The sequence below is a fragment of the Brachyistius frenatus genome, unplaced genomic scaffold (genome assembly GCF_029030835.1).
Source record: "Brachyistius frenatus isolate BFR_SWC_R1_liver_20210118 unplaced genomic scaffold, ASM2903083v1 Contig_48, whole genome shotgun sequence".
NCBI lineage: Eukaryota > Metazoa > Chordata > Actinopteri > Embiotocidae > Brachyistius > Brachyistius frenatus.
The window spans coordinates 159,397-181,799 of record NW_027210647.1 but is presented as its reverse complement, the minus strand read 5'-3'; the positions used below and the strand labels follow the sequence as shown (position 1 = coordinate 181,799).

Here is a 22,403-nt window from a genome sequence, read left to right as displayed (position 1 = left end):
GTTTTTTGTTTGAGTGCTTTTCTTACAATATCAAATCCTCACGGTTTTATAATCTATAAAAAAAAAAAAACAAAAAAAAAAACAATACATGACAGCACACTCTCCAAATTGTGAGTGGACAGGAGAAAATGTATTTCCTCCTGCAGTCATTTTGAATACACTGAATTTTTCCACATCATATAAATATATATATATGTATTGACACAGTCCAAACTTCTGAATTATTTAAATAATCGAACAGAAAAACATCAAATCTTCATATTTAAAAAAAAAAAAGAAGCTGGAATCGTAAAATGTAAACATTTTAAAGACAGAATAGTTTACAATTCATTTTCTTTCAATCAACTAATCGGCACTGTGTATGGATGCAACTGAACCTACAACAACGTTTTATGCATCATTTTGTTTTAAATTGTAAAGTAACTAAAGTTGACAAATAAATGTAGCACTGAAAAAACACAATGCTTCCCTCTGAAAATGGAGTAGAAGTATATGGAAACAATGGAAACAATCAAGCATCTTGGTTTTGTGCAGCATTTGGCTCAAAGTATCTCACGTGTGAACGTTTGAAATAGAAACTGCTGCAATTAGAAATACTATTATCGCGAAAAGAAGCAGGATGAAATAACTCATGATAATGAAGAACTTATTGTATTAATTTATAGTTTCATGGCTATCTTACTTCATACCCCTACTCGTGATCGTGTCCGAATGTCCTATTTATTTGATATATGGCCTTTTAAAACTGGATCCGGAGTGCACGGACTTTCTCGATTATCAAAATAAAAGCTGTTGGACGTCCTCGCATTCCTTTTTGGTGTCTCCTTTGGTGAGAGTACCAACAAACCGGAGCGGCTCAGAGACCCAAATGCGTAATAGTTACCTCCATTTAAGAACCATAAATCACCAGGGACACCTTAAATCATTTATCACTTTTTTTTTTAAACGAGGCACGCTTTTAAGATGAAACGACATTTTCCACCCGATAAAACTCGCCGCTGTGGTGTGTAATTAGATGAGGGGGCGTGGCCTCGCGTGCACAATCGGGGCTTCGACTCAAGCCGCACAGGTGAGCTGCTCACGCGCCTGACAGCCGCGGCTCGAGCAGAAAGGAGGATACACGCGAGACGCTGCTGCCCGAGACGCCGAGGACATTTCTGCGCTCGCGGTACAACTTCAAAATAAGCCAAATCTCTTGTGCTCGTTGTAGTTTCTTCTAAAAAAAAAAAAAAAAATTAAAAAAAAATGACGTGGCTCGAGGAATTTAAACGACTAAGCGCAGTTTTTCTGGCCGTTTTATTCACTGTTCAAGGTGAGGTTTAAAACTCGGGTTTCAGTTCACGAGTTAGACGCTCATTTGCTCTGCTTTGTTTGTTCTTCGATCAGTTTACGAGAAGAGCGTGTCAGTTTTGTCAATAAATACAAAAATAAAAATGGGTTTTTCCACGCCTGTTCCCGTTTGCAACATGGTTCCCTTTTGTTATTTTCAAGTTTAAAACCACAGTAATTCTATTTCTTGTATGATTTTTTTTTTTTTTTTTTTTTTTTAAATGGGAACAGACATACCACTGGTTTTAAATATGCAAGTTGTTCCTTTATTCTCACAGGTGCCTCCTGCGAACTGGTGGTTTCTCCTGAAGGTCCATCTCGGGTGAACGCAGCCGCTGGCAGCACCGTGACTCTGGCTGTGTCCTTCAGTGGCGCCTCTGACCCGGCTGTTACCTGGTTCATAGGAGGTTTGCCTGTTGTCCTATGGACGGTGAACTCCGGCGCTCCCCCGACCGTCGATGAAAAACACAAGACTGTGCTTCAGATTGAGAAAAATGGATCCCTCACTTTTGTGAACGTGCCACTTGACTACACCAACAGCTACATGGTCGAGATGACAAAGCCTGGACTGGAACAAGCCTCGACTACTTTCACCCTAATCGTATTTGGTGAGTACCTTCAACTTGGAGATGTGTTGCTGTTCTTCTTGTGGCGAGATGATGCAATAGCGCCTTCAAATTTGATGTGGTATTAACCAGAAATGTCTGAACTGACAAGTGTCGTGTGAGCTGGGTAAAGTTAATAGGTGGGCAAATTTGGAGAAAAGGGTTTCCAAAGCAACTCTTCTTTGTTTACAAAAGCGCCTGCATTTCCGTAAATGAAGGTCGCCTGCCCTAAAAAATATTATGCAGAGCCTGCGTTTCCTAGTCAAATTATACATGTGCTGCGGTGTATTTAGTTTCTCCATCTTCACACCTATAAAGACCTTGGAAAAGTGGAGATCTAATAAATACAAGTTCACACCCCGACATTGTTCATATCCCTCTACGCCAGATCTTCCCAATGTGAGGCCCGCGGGCCAGGTTTGGCCCAAAACCCTCTTTGTTTTGGCCCACCGTGTCGTTTGACGAGCTCGTGCTTATTGTCTTTACTCTTGGTGCTATCGCTGACTTTGAGCTGCCAAGACGTCAAGAAAAGATGACGGACGCGACAGTGGCACACTGACGAGATAAAACTGGGGGGGAAATTGGCGAGACGACAAATGACCAAAATTGCACTCGCGCAGATTGAAGAGTAATTGTTTTGATTATACTGAAATCTTATTTTAGATTTGACAATGTTAATTTTCTGTCAAATATATCGCATTTTAATGAAATGTCATTTGAAATAAACGTTCATGTTTTGGCCCGTGGCCCTCCATCCGGATAAATGTTTATTATGGGCAAGAATTAGGGCACCTCTGACCTAAATAACGGCGTGTATGTATCCAAACACGTATATCCAGGTAGCTTGGTTCACGATAACAGCAGCAGATAATTATTATTATTTTTTTTTCTTTTCTTCTTGGCACAGAGAGGCCGTTGGGAAACCCGGAGTGCTCTGTGGAGTCGGCGAATGACGTGGACCTGCGGTATCGCTGTGAGTGGACGGGGGGAACCCCACCGGCCCAGCTGTCTTTCCCAGCGCTCAGCAGCGGCATCAGCGGAGCAGGGGAGTTCAACCTGACTGTCACCGCCTCAGACAACCTCAACGGGAAAACTGTGGAGTGCACCGCAGACCACCAAGCCGAAGAGAAGAAGTGCAACGTCACTGCGAGTAAGCTTTCGATCTCGCTACGGATAATCGACAGTCTGTCATTCGAAGTAAGTTATGCGTCATGTGCTTTGTCGACTTCGGCAGCACAAGCCTGAACCGGGACCTTCTGTTCTCCAGGTCGCCCAGTAGAGTTCCTCCCGGCTGTGAGAACCACGGTTAACCCCGAGGGCAAAATAGTGGTCGCGATCCACTGTGTCTGTGAGGCCGTTCCCAAAGGTGTGGTCTCCTGGTCCAAAGGCAGCGAGGCCGTCGCCAGCGGGGCAACACACCAGATCAGCAGCAACGCCACACTGCTTGAGATTCGTGACCACGACGTCAGCAACTTCCTCCTCCAAAACTACGCCTGCACCTGCCGCAACCCGCTGGGCAGCCAGACACGGAAAATCCAGCTACAAGGTACACGATTGCTGATCTTGTATGGAAAGGAACCGATTTTAATGCAATTGCGAAGTGCTCTGCTTGAGTATATGCATTTGAAGTAACTTGTACTACATTTCTGAGACAAATATTATACTTCTACTTCATTTAACAGAGTTGCACATTTAAGATTTTATATGTAAACAGTGGAGCAGCGCTCTGACTTTTTTTTTTTTTTTTTTTTAATTAAAAGTGTCGGTCCAACAATGTAAAAATACTCTATTACAAGTCACGCATGAACTTCTAATACCACTTCTACTTCAGTAAAAGTAGAGACGTATTCAGTTCATTAAAGGATCAAAACTAACATGAGTCAGATCGTGTCCACGGACGGAGAAGAACTAAATCTGCAACTGCTTTGGCAATCAGTTTGAAAAGAACCCACTTGGACTGTAAATAGAAAGCAAATTGTTGATGATACCTTTTGACTTTCGGAAATAAAGAGGGGAATCATTCACTTGATATTCTACAGACCAAACTTGGAATTAATGAAATGGGGAAAGTAGTAAATAATAGATAATAAAAGTAATTATTAGTTGCATTCCCATTTGCATTCAGGGTGAAATATAGAGAGACCTTTTATTGTTACAGAATGCACTGAAAAAATTAAAACCTCGGATCACTTAAAAAAATAAATAAATGGGCTCATCCATAAAAATATATTAGACAATGTAACTTAAATGAACAAACTGATCATTTTTCAACTTTTAGAGTGAGGAAAAAAACAAACCCACATTGATCTAAGTGTATTATAGTGACGCCTCGCTAAAATATGTGCTTACTTCTTCCACCGCTGCCATACAGCGCAGTGCAGTGACGATGTATGTCGCCTTTAAATAAGGACTCTGTTGCCTTCCGTTTCTAATTTGGAGAACGACACAATGGGCCCTCAGAAAGAGAGCCAAGTCGTACCCGAGATTGCTATTTCCCCCTCAAACAAGGCTCTCCAGTCTTGGTATCCCCTCCGCCCCCTTCCTCCTCCTCCGCCCTCTCTCCGTCTCCCCCTTCACTCACTCACGATCCCGCCCTCTCTCTCTCTCTCTCTCTCTCTCTCTCTCTGTGCGTGTCTGCAGGACCGACCATCTCGGATTCCAGTCTGTTCCCTAATGAAAATGGAACCGTCATCACGTTGACCTGGGAGGTCCCGCCGACGTCTGTCGTCACAGGTAAAGCGGGGATTCACTGTGAGAGAGAGCGGCTCTGCACAGCTCCGGGTCGCCCTATCGCCGCCCGAGTGTCTCTTGACAACACGCACGCAAACCAAACCTTCTTTGTTTTGACCGTACACATCTAAGCCGACCGTCTGCGGAAAAATGCTGACAGTTGTTGCGAACAGAAACTGGGCACAGACGACAGACGCGTAAATATTGCGTGACGAGCGAAACCAGAAGCCGAGCGGGGCCGTGTGATGGGAAAAATATTTGACGGACGAAACTAAAGTGAAAAGCAAATGTCCGTTTTTATCATGTCGCCCCTTTTTGTATGTACATGATATTTAGAAACACCTGTAATATTGATCGGGGGTTTGAGTTGAATTGGATTTGATGCTTAGTCGGCTCTAGTGCTACAAAACGCAACCGTGTGTGTGTGTGTGTGTGTGTGTGTGTGTGTGCTTTTGCGAAGGGTTCGACATCCAAATGAAAGGACCAGACCTCTTGAGCAAAAATAGCAACGCCACTCCCACGAAAGGCAGCCCGAACAGGTACCGCACCATCCAGCAGAAGCCCGGCTCGGCCAGGAGCGCCGACGTCTTTGTCCTCGATCCCAACTTGACCTATCGGTTTCGGGTCATCCCCAAAGCTCGTCTGACTGAGGGCGAGCCGTCTGGCGTCCACAGAATCGGCCCAGGTATGGCGCCTGTTAAGGGACGCGTTAAAGGACGCGTTAAAGGACGCGTCAGTGACGGTGAAATACTCGGTTACAGTCTGGCCTGTTGACAGCAGGTGAAGGGCTGAGCGGTCCTGCCATCGCTGGCATCGCAGCTGGAATCCCCTGCAGCCTCCTCTTCCTGCTGCTGCTGGGCGGCCTCATCTACCTCTGTGTCTACTGCAACATGAACAAAAGTAGGCGAAGTTGGGCAGCAAGCATAAATCAATGGGGACTTAATTCCTTTTACGTTTAACATATAACGTGAAATATTTGTTTCTGTTTTGTAGGTCATCAGACAAGATATCCCGTCCCCAGAGCAGTGGAGAAGGTTTGAATCTGGCTCGATTTTTTTTTTTTTTATTTTTTTTTTATTGCCAACAGATTAGTTCATACTTACAGTTCAGGGTGAACTTGTGGGTATTCCATTCCTGGACATGGTGTACACCAGATAATAGCGCTGTGCGTTTTAACTCCTGATAATGCTGCACAACGGATTGTCTTGCTTTTATTTGGCTGTTTTTGTGTGTTTCTCGTCACTCGCAGGCAAAAACAATCCAGCCGGATTCAACTCCTCATAACCCGCAGACAGGAGGGCTGAAGTCCCCCCCCGACTACAACACATTCCACCAGGTAGTCTTTCTAAACACAAGATCAAATGTGCATGCGTAGTGGAAAGCTGCGTCCTTCCTCAGGTTGCAGTGAATGAACTGGCTTGTGTCTGTCTTGTTTCAGGATCCCTCTGAAAGGTCTGTGGCTCTGCCCACATTTGTCCCTCCACCGCCTGTCAGAGTTGCAACAACTGTTTAAACTTTCACATTGGTTTTCGATACGTATGGTCATTTTCGTAAAGTACGCTTTATTTTTTTTATGCTGTTATTTTCCTGGAAAAGATTTTGGATATTTATAGTTTTAATTTAAATGAGGATCTGTGTCGTAAATTGAAGTGGACGTGGATAGCTTTCCTGTACAATCGCTAACTCTGTTTTTGTAACGGTAATTATTCATGATTATAAATCAAAGTGTTAAATGCCTATGACTTTGTTCAGCTGCATGCGAGTGACGGTCCGTTTCTTTCTCATTTACCCTAACTTTACAAGTTCTGAATATTTCTTTTAAAACACAACTGAAAGCCTACTGACTTCATGCCTTGAACACACCGCACTCATGCACAAATACTCGTGGTACTCTGGTTTAAAATGAGCGTATTTAATCAGGGGAGATCCTTTTCTGCTTCGGTCTGCAGTTGCTTTAGAAGTATAATGAAATATTTAGCTACATAAACTACATTTACGACATAAAACTCATCCTGAAAGTTGTTAAATGACTGAGAATTAGTCACAACACACAAATTTGTTTTAAACGGAGACAAAATATGAATTCCTGCTCTTGAATGCTTCAACCATCAACCTTGGTATTTGTACTCCAGTGACGGCCATTTAAAAATTCTGATCTGTTTACTCTTCTGCCTGTTGGCTGCAAAAAAATGTCAATTTCTCAGATATTTTTCACGTTTTTGCTGCTGTTGAAACTTCTCTTTTATTCGTCATAAAATAAATGAGAGAGAAACTGATGGATGTGTGGCAAAATGTGTAAACTTAACGCTTCCAAGCTCATCTTTCTTTGATTCTATTAAATTACAAAACGGCCAATGGTGATCAGAATGTTCGCACGTCACTATTTCAAGCTGGCGTTATCATATTCACCAGAATTCCCTGTTTTTTTTTGTTTTTTTCCCAAATCTTTTTGCTTTATGTTTCCCTCATTGAAGAGGTAATGACAGTAGATTTTCCCAGAGGCCCTCATTTCCACATCGAGGTGTTTTCCCATAAAATAACGAGTTGAAAATGTTTACCTTTTTTTTCTTCTTTTTTTTTTTTTTAGTGATCTTAAAACTTTTATAACGGTGATCTTCTGCTGTTTGTGTCTTCAGTCCTGGCTGTGGGCGATAATGACAAAGTTTTTTAAATTTTTTATATGAATGTCAGGTTTGTAAATGTGCTCCATGATCCTCATGCCGCGTCTCTTTGCATTGCATCCCACCAGCCTCTCGTCCCGTTTGCTTGTGCTTTGATCGCCTCTCCGTTTCCCGTGATGTGCTTGTAGGTTTTCTGGTCAGCTGATGTTTCACATTTGTGCAGTAGATGGCGCTGTGGAGAAGAGCGAAAGACACGCAATGGCAATGAACGATTTCCAAACAGCTGTTTAGATGATGAAAATTGAAAATATCTTGTTATAAATACTATATATTATGAATATAGATGACAATCATTATACAATTGGACTGTTCTGCAGTTTCTCTTTGTTGTCCTGCATCTGTATTTTCTGAGGTTGACTTTTACTACTAATAGTTTCTTTTCCACTCAAAACTGACTCAAAACATTCAATCCCCGATTTGTAAACTAGTCCCACTATTGAAAATTAAAAACCCAGAATTGAAACCCGTTATCAAACCGATTTTTTTTTTTTTTTAGGTCAGAGATGCATTACATGAATTTACATGAATTTAAATGTTGCAAAATGACTGTTTTGTTTTTACGCTGTTATGAGTTGTGTACATTATTTGTTAATATTACAGTAAAGCAGAGTTTTATTTAGAATTGTGATCAGTTGAAAAACACATTATGCTGGTTTACAGTTTTAGCAGCTAGTAATCAACCGACACTTGAACTGGCCACATTGAAACGAGGAAGAGGTCCAGATGAATAAGGAAAGGGTGCAGCTGCAGACGGAGTGTGTGTGTGTTTTCACAGCTTTCACAGAGCTAGTTGACCATATCTGCAAAAATAATCTATAACTGTACACTTTTGTTACTTTGGGAAATTGCATTGTCAGAGTTTGCATTTCTTTTTTTATTTTTATTTCCCCCCCCTTTTATTTGAGATCACCTCACTTGTTCCTGTTCACTGGATGAGACAGTGGTTCCGTTTGGTGTTCTTGAACGTGCCGCTGACGGTTACAACATGCCTTCAGCGAACTCTTCCTGTGGAGCAATATAATGGGTGGACCTGTCACGGCGCACGACGTTCATGCTCACCGTCCGAAAACTTGGTGGGAACATTTCACCCTTCACATTGAATGCGCTGGGCGGGGCCGTGAGAGCAGAGTGTTGACCCCGCTCCCTGATAAACAAACCGCAGACTACCTTGAACGTCCTCTTAAGTCCCACTTGAACATGCATTCGCAGAGTTTCTCCGTTTCATGTAAGCAGTACTGATAAATAAATCATCCTTATTTACATGAAGCTGAATGTAGCAAAAAAAAAAAAAAAAAAGCCACAAAAGAGTTTGACTTACAAATGCTTGAGATTGAGTGATACTCTTTTTCAGATCAGACGATACTAATCCTTTTGTTCCGTTCTTTTCAGGTTGTTGAACATACAACTGGCTACTGATTGAGGTTAGTGCAGGAAACAAATGATGTAACTCCCGTTTAAAGAGATTTTAGGATTTTGAATGAACTCAGGCCAACATAATCAATGTATGGGTTTTAATCTGGGTAGCTTTAATACGACAGATCAGCTATTAGTTGCAGTTGATGGGGAGCTCGTGGGTGACCGATGAGATGGTACAGCTGTATATTTAATTCAGTATCATGTGATCTCTCTTGCTTTAGTCATCTTTTGGATTCATGATTTATACGGGCTCTCTTTATCCGTCTTAGTTGTTGGTCCTCGTGATGCTTGGAGGTAAGTGAGGTCATCATTTGTGAGGCCGGCGTCATTTAGACACCACTGCTCACTCAAAATTGTAGACCTAAACAAACTCTGTTAATGTGTTAGTTAATTTTACATTTAAAAATTTGAATTAATGGCTGACGATTTGTTTGTACCTCAGTTCTCGTTATGGAAAAGGCCGGTGTAGATAGGAGTCAGACTGAAGGCGTCACAACTAACACAGCTCAGCTGTGGTGCAGCATTCAATATTTTATTCTTACTAACACAGTGATAGATGACATGTTGATTACACATATGAGGAAATAGAGTTCATTGCAGGTAACTTGTGTACGTGCAAACCATGTAAGTATGATACCACCAGAGTGTTAATACATTTTATCCCAGTTCTACAAAAATATTGATGGAATATCACATCCACAAATACAAAACTAGAAATATATATTATTTTTCTTTATTCTGAGATCTTTTTGAGAACATTTGTTTATTAGAATGTCAAATGATTCCAGTCACAGAGAAAAATGCCCTACATGGACAAAGTAATTAGGCAATGAAGTACAAAGGATGAAATTACTGCTCGGCTGTCCCTGAAGGAGAAGTTCCTCAGACACCATCTGACATTTTATTATCGAATTAATATGACAAAAGTAGCAGCTGTGACTGTTTCGAGGAAGTTTACAAGCTATCTGATTTGCATTAATGATGCATGTCCAGTAGTTTGCAACGTTCATGCTAATATAAACAAAATACTCCCATGTGTATTGCATTTTCAAAGATATTTACCAATGCAGTGTAATTCAGCCTTTAAGTGTCTGTGCAATGTTTCCATAACATCATAACACATTCAGGGTGAACATGTATAACGCGCTTTACATGCAGTGTCATTTTACTAAGCAGGTCTTTGGTCACCAATGTGTTCTAAACGTGTGTGTGTGCGCGTGTGCGTGCGTGTGTGTGTGTGTGTGTGTGTGTGTGTGTGTGTGTTTGTCACCACAACCACACTGAAAGAAAGTGTCCGCTTCAGCATGTTCCATTGACCGCAGCAGTACTGCAAGCCTTTGCACATCCACAGTTCCAGAAGGCCTCATAGAACAACAGACAAGGACTGTGGTGCAGCAGCCTCTTATCCCAAGCCCTCCCCTACCCCCTTTCCATCTCCCCTGCCACCCCCCTCCCCCCTACGCCCCCAATCCAAAAAAAAAAATACTCCCATGTAGTTCAATGTGAACGAGTCACGTGGCTCTTTGGCCCAACAGCTCAAGTGCATTTGTTCTGTGCCGATTGTTTTAAAGGATTTTGCCTCCATCAACAGAAAAGTGGAGGGGATAACCTTTTGGAATTCAGCCTAGGGCTTCCTCTTTGACGTTTTGCTCACTCGTGGCCTGCACTCTCTCTCACTCTTTCCCTGAGGAAAGGCTGACACTTAAAGAGGGTTGATTTATCCTGAGGAATTCAGGTAAGATGATGTTGAATTGTTTTGTTCTTTTTATGAATAGGAAGTAAAAAACAATAAAGTCTTTTTGTTGCATGCCAACTAACAGGTGTATGGCTTACATCTGGGCCGAGAAGGCCTTCACCATGTTCTTAGTCGCACGATATCAGCATTCAAACGCAAATCATTGACGTACAATGTGCTCATTTTCAATCAATGTGCGTCGGATTCATTCTTTCATTTCTTGTCATTATTACATATAGAAAGTTTTACGAAATACACTTTTTTTTTCTTTCTTTTTTTTTTTTTTTAAAGATTTCATCCCGAATTTGAGATTCCAAATGTATCTGGTTCTTTTCATGTATGCAGATGAATATATGGCGTTCAATGCTACACACAAATGTGGAGGATGTATGCTATCTCTGATAACTCGGAGCAAAACTGACCGGGCTGACAGACGTTTGAGATGTTTTAAACCCTTGCTCAGTATTTACTTTATTTGTATCAGTTCACAACATTGTGAGCTGTGTGTCTGTGTTCTTCTATTTTCTGATTTGGGGGGTTTTCTTTGGCTGGATCAGGAAATGTATTTGTGACGGTAAAAACCAGGTCAAACCGAGAACGAGAGCACATGTTTCTATGAACGGATTGTATTGTGGCTTCTATGCTTAGTTTGTCCAGACCAGCAGCTCTGCACTTTGCTCTTACAGCTTACTGCATAGTCAAAACGAATGACGTGCATCAACTTCCTCATTTATCTTCAGGAAACCTCTCTCTTGAAAGAGGGACCTCAAATGTTGCTGCTGGAATAATTAAGGTGCAATATTCATACCACAAAAATATCTGAGTCAATCATGTGGCGACTCTGTCCTCTTACATTAGAGGAAGTTACTTCTCTCTCTGAGGATATGCACGCTTGTATATTCAACCCTGTCACCAGGAAATGAAGTGATGGCGAGGAAAGATTGCGCCTGTCTCAGAAAATGTTGGCTTAAACGTGTACAGTTGTTTTCTGCTTGTGCGTCCGCTCCCTTCGGGTCATTTCTGCCTATTTAATCCATTAAAACTAAAGCTACAACCCTGGTTACGGAAAATGACCGATTTCATTGCCACAAATTCACTTGCACCACTGACTCCCATCTTCTTTTTCTTTTCGCACAGTGCATCAAGCCTTAACCGCCGTCATAGTGTCACTCATGATGTACAGCTTCATGGGAGGGGGCCTATTTTGTGCCATAGTGGGGAACATCCTGCTGGTGGTCTCCACAGCCACAGACTACTGGATGCAGTACCGTCTCTCTGGCAGCTTCGCCCATCAGGGCCTGTGGCGATACTGCATGTCTGGCAAGTGCTACATGCAGACTGACAGCATTGGTAAGTAGGGGAACGTCTTCGTGGGCCCTACAAATTTTTACTTGGGACTTCCTGTGAAGCAGCGACGCCCACCAGAGTCTAGGTCTTTTTTTATCTGGGTAAAATGAATACCCAGATCATTGTCATGACTGTCCTTACACTTTTGAGGCCAACTAAAAAGATGTTTTGACTTATGATGGTAAGTGCATATAGGCAGATAGGATATAAAAATAGATATTTTCAACTTAACAACGTAGTCCCTGAACGCAAGATGCAAACATAGCAACTATGGCAGCGCTGATTAGACTATAATGTTGAACTTAATAACTTCTGTTTGCGTGATAAAATGAGCTAATTAGCACCAAACACAAAGCACAACTCTGACTCAATTTGTTTGGCCCGATGAAACCCCAAAAATCACCGTCACTACCTTTTGTTGGTGCCAGAGGGAATGTTAATACTTCACTAAGGTCATTGGGATATACCATCTGAGGACAGTAAATATCTCAATTAAATAGCTGAGATATTTTAGTCTGGACCCAACAGACGCTGCCCTCACATCAAACACAGCCGCTCGGCTAAGAATCAAAACACTGCAGTACAATAAGATTACAATTCTAAAAGCCTTGATCCTCCAGAAATTTTAAATAATCTCTATGTTCATTTATTTCGATTTTTTTTCTTCTTTTTTTTTTTTTTTTCTCCTTATTACAGTAGTGTGTAGTTTCAGCACTGAATTTGACTAATTTTAGTAACTGCTTCGGCTGTTGCCAGATAAACAGTCGTGGTGTGAAATTTAGAGAAGTTCTGGATCAAACTCTAATCAAAGGTTTGTAATCTTCTATTTAAAGTATCGTCCAACACATATCTTCACACTGTTTTGTTTTTTTTTCTCATTCCCTCGTTTCACTCCTCCTCAGCCTACTGGAACGCCACTCGTGCTTTCATGATCCTGTCTGCCATGTCGTGCTTTGCTGGCATCATCGCAGGAATCCTCTCCTTCGCCCACTTTTCTGCCTTCGAGAGGTTCAACCGCTCATTCGCTGCCGGGATCATGTTCTTTGTTTCAAGTGAGTCGTGGATGCAGCAACCAATTACGCCATTCTAAATTTGTTTTCCACACCGCTTTAAGCCATGAATGGCACACTATGTGGTGAATTTGCATATAATGTGAAGTTTAGACAAGGCCCATCAGGGCTGCCATGGAGATGATGGCCTCGAACTGAGATGATCTTTACTTTTATGAGTTGTATTATGCGTCCCTCTCTTTCTCCACACCAGCTCTCTTTGTGCTGCTCGCAATGGCCATCTACACCGGGGTGACGGTGAACTTCCTGGGCAAGCGTTTTGGTGACTGGCGTTTCTCTTGGTCATACATACTAGGCTGGGTGGCACTGCTAATGACCTTCTTTGCAGGTTTGTAGTGCAGTTTTGTATATTTACTGCTTCTTTCTGACAGTAAACTAAATCAGTTTGGGTTTTGATATGAATATTACACATATCGTGCCTTTCCTTAAAAAAAAACAAATCATCAAATCTTACATCAAACTTTTGCACATGAACACTTTTATTTTCCTGAAATATTACTCGCAAAAATGATTGAAGTTGCTACTCGAGTCATAACAGTCTTAACATTTGCATTCATGAAAATGCGCACTGTATATATTTCCAAAGTCAGACATCATTCAGAATTTTACACCAAAAATATGTTTTGCCGTCAAAAAAAAACACATTTTCTGTCCACACAAAAAATGCTCTTTATGGTGATTAACACGACGATGCCTCGTTACAGCTGACCTGTGTTGTTGTTTTGCAGGTATATTCTACATGTGTGCCTACAGAATGCATGAGTGCAGAAGAGTGGCAGGCCCGCGTTAAAGTAAAAACAGAAAGTAATGATGTGACAAGGCTACAATGGATATCATCTCACATTCAAAGATAGACAACTTACTGGAAAAATAATAAAAATTGGAAATTTGCACATGTACCAAGCATGTCTTGTGGTTTTATTAGAAAATAGTCAACAATGGTTAATACGGTCCCTCCGAACAAGATTAGATCACCCGTAAGATATTTTAAAGGTGTTGAATATGACATTTTCCCCCTCCATATCGTGCCTTAATTTACAGTAAAATGATAACATTGAAGCACAATATGTACATATAATATTGAAAGTGTGTTTCAATCTCAGCTCAGCCTTATGCTCTGCATTTGCGCTGCTGCAACAGGGAGCCCAAGCTTCTTGAAAATTGATTTCTCACCAGTGCAGTGGAAGATGGAGGAGGAAAAGTAGAAGATGATGGGATCAATACAGGTGTTGAAGCAGACAAGCAGCAAGCTGTAGTACCTCCACTGTGGGCTCTCACCCTGAATGTAACCCACTATATGAGACACATTGTACGGCAGAACACAAACGAGGAACACAGCGACAGTCCCCAAGGCCATGCCGATGGCCTTCTGCTTCTGCATCGGGGATATATTGGGGAGGCTGTACAGAATCGAGATGCAGCGCGAGTAGCAGTAAACACAAACTAAAAGAGGTGCGAGGGCAAGCACAGTGAACATCTCCAAACGCACCGGGAGGAGAATCTCCAACTGCCTCTCTGTGAAGTTTCCGTAGCACACTCCGGAGTCCGTGCCGGACAGGGATGGGTGGTGCAGGGTGAAGAAAACGATGCTGCAGTGCGCCCCTGAGATGATCCAAATAACAGCACTGATCGCAATGGTGTGCACTGGTTTGAGCAGCTGACGATAGGTGACGGGGAACGCGACTGCCATGTAGCGGACCATGCTGACCGCCATCAGCAGCAGGGAGCTGGTGTAGATTGTGGAGAAGAAGGTAAAGGCGGTGAAGGAACACAGGAAGCTCGGCAGTTTCCAATTCATGTCAGACGCTGCCTCGTGCATCTTCAGAGGAAGTGTGAGCAAGAAGAGCAGGTCGGAGACGGTCAGATTGAGTAGCAGGATGTCCGTTGGAAGCGGCTTGGAGTGGATCTTGACGCTGAAGGCGTAGAGAGCCAGCAGATTGGAGGGGAAGCCAATGAGGAAGGAGATTATGTAAACTGAGAGAATGAACTCACTCTCCACACCTGACTCCATGATGGACCTATAAACCAAAGGAAACGACAAACATCAAACAAAATGTGCATAGTAACAGACAGGTGGTGGCTTACAGTTCAAATGTATACTTTACTTTCTATTCTTATACCAGAACATTATCAAACCACCTCGGAAACACAACTGGAACCTGCCATCAATCCCAAATTAATCGAGACGTATTAATTGACAGCTATTGGAGGTTTGCCCACATCAGAAATGTCTCTACACTTCTACAATTACCTTAAATGTCATTTAATTTGACCTAAGTCGAAACGGCATCTTGAGGTTTTCGATAAGCAAGATTACAGATTTTGTTAATACCTCAACTGTGTTTTTCATCCCATGTCGTCTTTTTGTGTGAAAGTGGACGAGTTTAGTTATGACAATGGCTTCTCTTGACTCCAGTCACTGACCAGTCCCAAAAACAAATGAGTCATAGTTGTCTCTCCAGCTCTGACTCCAAACACCAGATGTAGAATTTTAAGAAAATAAATGATCTGCAATCTAATGAAGTAAAATATATTCACTTACCCAGTCGTAAAGGATTTTCAAAAATGTTAAGGACCAAAGGATCAAAGATCACCAGTTTTTAACTTATGGGTTCAATGATAAGCTGATATAAAAAGCAGAAGGGTTGTGATACAGTGCTCTGCTCCTCCTGCTGAGCGCAGTGTAGATCACCAGTTGGTTAATCTTAACTCAAATGCAAAACAGTCGACTTTTGTTAATATAGAGCCTCCTCCTACCGGCTCTCTGCTGAAATGAATTCTCAACCTGGATATTAGGTTCGGATTTTATCAGGCCATGCTTTTATTATTAAGCCAAGTCATTATTTCAGATATTTTTTTTACACACAGACAATTGATTTATAGATCCTTCTTTGAGTTCACGTCTTCAGAAAACTTTGTGGTTTCAGCAGGAAAGTGGACAGTAGCTATACATGAGGCTTTTAACCTCAGGGGTGGGAGAAGGATTCAGATCCTTTACTTAAGTAAAAAATACTATTGCTACAATGTGAAAATACTGCACAACTAAATTTAAAACTCTATTTAAGTAAAATGATGTGAATATTAGCAGTGAAATGTACTTAAGGTGTCAAAAGTAAAAGTACACACTATGCAGCAAAGGTAAAACAATGTCAGTGGTAATTTTACAATGTTAATGTTGCATTTTACTGCTGTAAGTGTTTAAGGTTAAGCTAATTTGAGCTATACAGTTAGTTTAATCAAAGCAATGATACATATCCCTCGAGAGAAACACATGTTTATAGCATCGCTAACCTGTAAGAACCACACGTCTAAAATGTCAATCCTCCATGAGTTTAGAAAAACAGTCCTGTTTTCAGCTTTGTGATGATGGAATTTTCCAGCTAACCTAACTGGGCTTTTAAATAATGCATTTAGATTGAGAAGTAGGAGAATTTTCTCAAATTGAATTCTTATCAGAAACATTTAAATCATTGATATATTTCTACTGGACAGGAAGGGTATGACATTTTATATAATCTAATTTTCACTAAATCTGTCAGACAAATAAAGTACAATATCTACCTCTGAGATGTAGTGAGGTAACAATATAAAGCTGCATGAAATGGAAACACTCAAGTAAAGTACGAGTACCTTGAATTTGTACTAAAGTACAGGACTTGAGTAAATTACCTTAGTTGTACTCCATCACTGTTTACCTTACAGATCTTATTTTCTGTTGGTTAGGAACAACTTAAATATCGATTTCCTTCCTGTTACCCTTTTGATAACTACATCAGTTAACACTGCAACAGGACATAAACACGGACCCGTACGTGTTCAGAAATAGTGCAGGTTCTTTTTCAAAACTGTATCTGAAAGTCTGCGCGAACAGCCATGTTCAAGTGTGACGAAACCGTATCAAAGGAAACCGCACAGTACAGAAATAATGCACCAAATGATTTGTCGCAAGCAATGTACTTCAGTGAGGACTACAGTGTGGAACCTACCGTGTGAAATCAGCAGCAAATATCCTCTGATCAGCAGTTTCGATAGACATCCATGTTGGAATACTCATCCTATGGAAGTCAAATATACGGTTTTAATATTTCTAAATGTTTGAGGAATAAAAGCAACAGCAGATAAAACCCATATGTGACAGGACAGATGAAACAATCCGATAGACCAGCAGCAAAAAGTCTATGCAAGCTCCCAATCTCATCTATGTGGTGTGTTTTCACGTGTTTTACACAAATGAGTGACGGTCTGTTGTAAAATTCACTGCACCTTTGCCAGTGGCTGTATTTCACCTTCCTTGAGGAGGACTGCTGGATCGTTCTGGTGGTGCTGAACGCTCCATGACTGTTCCATGTCTTCCACAAAATCATTGTCATAAACGTCCGAAAGTCTTTCCTCCTCTGACCTTGTCTCCGGTCTGCGGGGGCTTGATTGTGTATCTTCAGCTTGAGACCTAATAATTAAATAGTTATATTTCCTATGATTTAAAATCGTATTTCCTCTTCTGCACATTAATCTATGCAGTATTGTTGTCAAAAACCTTTCTTTGACTCTTGTGGTCTTACAGAGGACACAAAGGTAAACTCTTTTTTTCCAGTTTGCTCATCGCGTACTCACAAAAATGACAAAAAGTATTTGTGCTGAAATTAAGAGTAAAGAGGTTTCCTTCACCTTGGAAGGGTGTTGCATCTTTCTTCTTGTTGGACATCGCCCAACGAATTTTGTGACCTAAAATATTTTTTTTTTTTTTGCAAAAGTGTTATGAATTCAGCAAATTTGCAATAAAGCCTCGTCAACTATTCAGCCAAAAACAAAACAAAACAAAAATCCAGTTTCATACATTGAAAGGTTAATAGTAGTGCACACAGAGGAGCGTGGTGGGTCTGTGGGTACTCATAATGACAATATCAAGATGAATCATCATTATACAACCATAATCGTTGACAAGGAGCACCGTCTACCAACCTGTTTCTGAGATACTTCCTGTAAATTATTATTGCACATCCTAACAGCAGAGAAAATCCCAGGAGCATTAAGAATGACAACCACATGAGTGAAGAGGCTGCAAAAGAAAGAACAGCTTCATCAGTAAAAAATTATAGACACGCACAAAACACCTGTTAATCCCCCAGACTGTAACTTACCACCATTCCCTATAACCAGATGTTTGGTGTCACTGCCAAATGGGTTCCTGACTGTGCAAGATACATTAATCTGGCCTTCAGCCGGGATCCTTATCTCCCCAGAGACGGCATTTTTCTTATTTGCGGAGAGAGAGGTAGGTGTTGACGAGAGAGTCTCATTCCCATCGATGATCCAGTCTATGGAGGCATTAGGGGACGCATCAGCCTGGCAGACACACCTCAGAGCGTCTCCCATCAGGCTGCAGGAGGTGTCAGGGAGGATTCTGGGAGCGTCTGGAAAGACGAAATGAAAAATATTTTCATCAATCAAACATTGTGATCAAGTTCAAAACACGACACGTAGTCTAAGATGCTACACATCCCTGGTTATTTGGGAACTAAACCAAACACACGAAGTCCACAGCTTCACCCAGTCTATTTATTCAAAAGTGAAAGGTGTTCATTTTGGATACGACGAGACAACAGCAACAACTGGATACCCTTTTCTTTGCTGGTAGTTTGCAAAGTAGTGCCCAGCGTTGCCTAGTAACCATCAGCCATGAACTGACTGACCCACAGGTGCTCAGACAACCTCAAATATATTTCAACGCCAACATCCTGCACTTAAGAGTTGTTTTAATGGTAAGTAAAGCTTATTTACATGATTTAGAATAAAAGCTGTGTCTGTTCTGCTAGTATTGGAGATGTCAATGGTTCGCCTCATGAATGCTGATCTAAGTGGTTGACTTTCTTGTATATTTAGTTATTTTCGCTTTGGTCATGTAATTCCCTGGTTATTCCATTTCCAAAACTTTACGTGACCTGCCTCAATGTAGCTATTTATTTTGTATATTTTTGTGTTAATATTTTTTAAAATCTGCTCACGCCTTATCCTCCATGTTGTCTTAAAAGTTTCAATTGAAAGTCATTTCTCGACCTTTGAAGTTGCAGTTGACCAAGCATGCTAAAAAGCTAAGAACCGAGCCGTATTAACAAATTAATTAACTCCAGCTTGTCTTGTGTGTCTCTAGTAACTGCAGTCAGCCAAGTCATCACTCACATGCAACAATACCACACTGAGAAGTGGCAGATGGTTTGCAACTTTCTGGCTTAGCGGAAGTGTTGTTTCCCACCAACCAACCACTGATGCCGCTTTGCATTCAATAGATTTAGTAATAATACATTTGCAACTGCTTGGTTGGATAGCTTCAACCCCGCATTATTGATGAGGTAAACTTCAAAGTCAGATGTTTCAAAAGCACGTAGCATTTACTACAGCACTTTACTGCTGTATCGTCTTGAAATTATGTTATTGACTATAAATTTGCATATGGACAGCGACAGGCCTACCAGTATCAGGCGGCATCTGCCGTTTGAAAGTGGTTGACTCACTCAAAGAGAGCAATGGCATATCACTAGAAAATAGCATATCCGGCTGAGCCAGAATTGGCATACCATCAGCCACTTATTACTGCAAATTTTTGTGTGAATAGATGGAGATAGAGCTCTCTTCTGGTATAACTCCAACTTTGTGATGTTAAATAAACCCTAGAGGTGTGAGAACAATATTTTGCTGCATGGGAACTTAAGCCTTTGTTTCTGATGAACTTTGGCCAAAACCTGGCGTGACTGTGACATTGATGTTCCAGATAGATTATATATAAAAAAAAAAAGAAACCTAATTCAGTTTCAGCCATTGTTAGCCAAATGTATGTAATGGCATGTCGTTTGCGTTTGCATTTACATTAACAAACTGTTTTTACACTAAGAATATTAATTTGAAGCGGGACCTGTTTGGTTTTAAATATTTTGGTGGTATTGATCACCAGCCAGCGATGGTTTTATTAGCCACGAAGTAAACGTTTGGCATTGTATTAGCAACTAACTTAAGATTCTACCACAAAGTTCTGGTACAGCGGATTGAATACGAGATTTCTTACATTGAACATGGATATCCACCCAGTCGGACTGACCCACACCAATGTCATTGTGAGCCATGCAGGACAGAGAAGTATCTCATGTAATGTTGTGGATGGGCAGAAGAGTACATTTATTCATGACTTTACACACAACTATTTCACTTACATAAAATGTTGAGGGTTAATTGTCGACTGTCTTCGTTGAAGTTTCTGAACCCTGCAGAACATTTTATTTTGCCGTCATGCATTTCATATGTTGCAAATCCATGCAGTGTCTGTCTGTACAACCACTGCCCCTGCTCTTCCATGTTGAAATCCTTTAAGCTGGAGTTTTCTAGTATTGGACTTATGTTCCAGTGAAGAGATGGAGGTGAGAAAGGGCAGGAGTGGTTTATGCTGCAGTTAGCGTGGAAGATTTCCCCTTCCACTATTTCCTTCTGAAGAGAGATTATGGGAGCTTTTCTCTCTGGAAGTCAAAACAAAGTGAAAATAGAAAAAAAAAACAAAAAAAAAACAAACAAACATGAAAATTGAAAATATACATACTTCTAGATTAATAATTGTGTAAATAAGATGTTTCTATGTCACAGAAATGGCATATGTGAGTTTGGGGAAAGTGCAGATGAGTTTGCAGTGTGTATTATCAGTTACCTTCAGCTTCCTGGAACAGGTAGTCATAATTGTGAAATTTTAGTTGATGATAAATTGTCACACAAATAATTGCAATGAACGATTACATTGTCTATTTCAGTTAATTGTATGCCTCTATAGTGTAAGCCTATTCATGTATACGTCCTACAAAGAAAAGATGGCATTTATTGGCATTGAACATTGGAACATAAAAACAGCGCCTTTGACCGCCAATATTTTTGCTCCATATCTGACACGTTACCTCCTCTAAATTGTTGGGCTCTCCTTTTTCTTTTGATTTAAAACCAAAATGTGCCTGCATCTTGTCGTGGTGTTTAGCTTTCCAACTAAATCTATGATGTTAATACAAATACATTCTCGCTGAAATGCGGTTGTTTAAATATCTTTCGATTTTGGTCAATTCAAATAATTGCGGGGATTATTTGATAATTGCGAGAGGCCTAACAGTCAGACAGTTAAGATTGTGGATGTACGTGTGTAGAGGAACAATATGGGCACTATGTAAAACTTGACATGCTGTAGCTGTTTGTGGAACAGTGTTTTCTGCTTCCTGTAATACTTTTTTTATGGGTTGTGGGCAATTGTTGGCCTACTTAGTATTTTTGTTCTTCTCTATTGTAAAATTGCCAGGGGGACTCAGACTGAATGCAGCCTCAGATATCCTAAATCAAATTCAATTTTACAAGTATTTACTTACCAACAAAGATAGTTACAGTTTGAGCATAGAATTTCTGGGTTGCTTCTGAGTCTGGGTCGATCCATACATAAACTTGTAGGTGGTGGTGAGCTCTCATCACGTTATCAATCATCAGAGTGCAGTTTCCCTCTGCAGCTTTACCCAATACCGAGGTGTGTCCTCTGAACTCGTATTGCACTGTATCAGGTTTAAATCCATCATACACCACAGGATAATTCATGTTATGGTACGTGTACCAGATGACCCGATTATGAGGTTGTGTCTGACATGGCACCACGACACAGCTCCCTTCCACTGCGGTAACTGTTCTGGGTACACGGATTTCCCAGCTTCTCACCTGCTGGATAACCAAGATGCCTTTGTGGGGTGAGAGGGAGAGGAGGAGGAGGGGAGAAAGAACGCGTTAGTATGGAAAATAACAAATGGTAATTGTGGTTGTTCTGTTTTGTGATGCTATTTTCTTTGATGAATGAGAAAATAGACGTACTTCTCAGAACCCTGATGCACAGAACGGTGTTATTATGAAAGCATACTAATAATACTGCTGAGTTTGCTGACACCTCTTAAATTCTAACCCGCATGACTTCCCAGCAACAAAGTTTAAATATTGCTGACACGATGCTAGGTACAGGAACCACTTTTCTTTTATACAAATGATACAATGCAAGTAGTGTTAAGAAAAACTGTGTGGCAACAGTTTTTTCAACATCAGACATGCTGTAAATACAATTAGAATACTTTTTTATTGATAACTATACTGCATTATCAAACAGTACATTTCCATGATTACACCTCTATTACTTTTAGGTTATAAAAAGTCACCCTGCCAAAAATAATAACATTCATAATGATACTTGAATCCCGTTTCCTTTTTAATGTTTTTTTTTTTTCTAAGACAAACTCATTTGCTATTTCATTTAAGATGAAACGTATGTTTGAGGTTTTATCTTATTGTGTTATCTTATTTAATGATGAGATGTTCAGACACAGAACCAGAGATAAAAAAAAAAAGAGATAAAGCTCAATATTACCCGTGAACAAGCTTAGCAGTCTAAGCTGGTGAGCAATCGCCATGAAGAAAATAGTCGCTTTACACCGTTCGGTAA

At 40.8% G+C, this 22,403-nt stretch overlaps 3 protein-coding genes across 7 annotated transcripts; 2 read left to right on the top strand and 1 right to left on the bottom strand.

Moving 5' to 3' along the window:
* The first annotated feature begins 58 nt into the window (after positions 1 to 58).
* On the top strand, positions 59 to 10,439 carry vsig10l (V-set and immunoglobulin domain containing 10 like). Of its 4 annotated transcripts, XR_011311121.1 has the most exons (13): positions 59 to 1,312; positions 1,608 to 1,937; positions 2,842 to 3,084; positions 3,202 to 3,480; positions 4,575 to 4,667; positions 5,125 to 5,349; positions 5,442 to 5,564; positions 5,658 to 5,698; positions 5,914 to 6,000; positions 6,103 to 6,219; positions 8,735 to 8,766; positions 9,031 to 9,055; positions 10,353 to 10,439. XR_011311121.1 is itself a non-coding variant. In XM_069703779.1 (10 exons), the coding sequence occupies exons 1-10, from the start codon at positions 1,246 to 1,248 to the stop codon at positions 6,175 to 6,177; spliced, it is 1,560 nt and encodes a 519-aa protein (XP_069559880.1). In that variant the 5' UTR covers positions 59 to 1,245; the 3' UTR covers positions 6,178 to 6,940. The 4 variants fall into 4 exon arrangements, 3 of the variants coding, with proteins under 3 accessions (XP_069559880.1, XP_069559879.1, XP_069559881.1); XM_069703779.1 differs by lacking the exons at positions 8,735 to 8,766; positions 9,031 to 9,055; positions 10,353 to 10,439 and having other exon boundaries at positions 5,445 to 5,564; positions 6,103 to 6,940; XM_069703778.1 differs by lacking the exons at positions 8,735 to 8,766; positions 9,031 to 9,055; positions 10,353 to 10,439 and having other exon boundaries at positions 6,103 to 6,940.
* lim2.5 (lens intrinsic membrane protein 2.5) lies at positions 10,407 to 13,801 on the top strand. 2 transcript variants are annotated; one of them, XM_069703787.1, is made up of 5 exons: positions 10,407 to 10,496; positions 11,634 to 11,846; positions 12,746 to 12,895; positions 13,107 to 13,241; positions 13,642 to 13,801. In XM_069703787.1, exons 2-5 carry the CDS (start codon positions 11,669 to 11,671, stop codon positions 13,701 to 13,703), a joined length of 525 nt encoding a protein of 174 aa, XP_069559888.1. In that variant the 5' UTR covers positions 10,407 to 10,496; positions 11,634 to 11,668; the 3' UTR covers positions 13,704 to 13,801. The 2 variants fall into 2 exon arrangements, with proteins under 2 accessions (XP_069559888.1, XP_069559890.1); XM_069703789.1 differs by lacking the exon at positions 10,407 to 10,496 and having other exon boundaries at positions 10,778 to 11,846.
* On the bottom strand, positions 13,773 to 17,631 carry LOC138623964 (free fatty acid receptor 3). The gene is made up of 3 exons (XM_069703782.1): positions 17,579 to 17,631; positions 17,177 to 17,360; positions 13,773 to 14,931 (listed from the first exon to the last, which is right to left on the bottom strand). The coding sequence occupies exons 1-3, from the start codon at positions 17,613 to 17,615 to the stop codon at positions 14,013 to 14,015; spliced, it is 1,140 nt and encodes a 379-aa protein (XP_069559883.1). The 5' UTR covers positions 17,616 to 17,631; the 3' UTR covers positions 13,773 to 14,012.
* Positions 17,632 to 22,403: the final 4,772 nt, after the last annotated feature.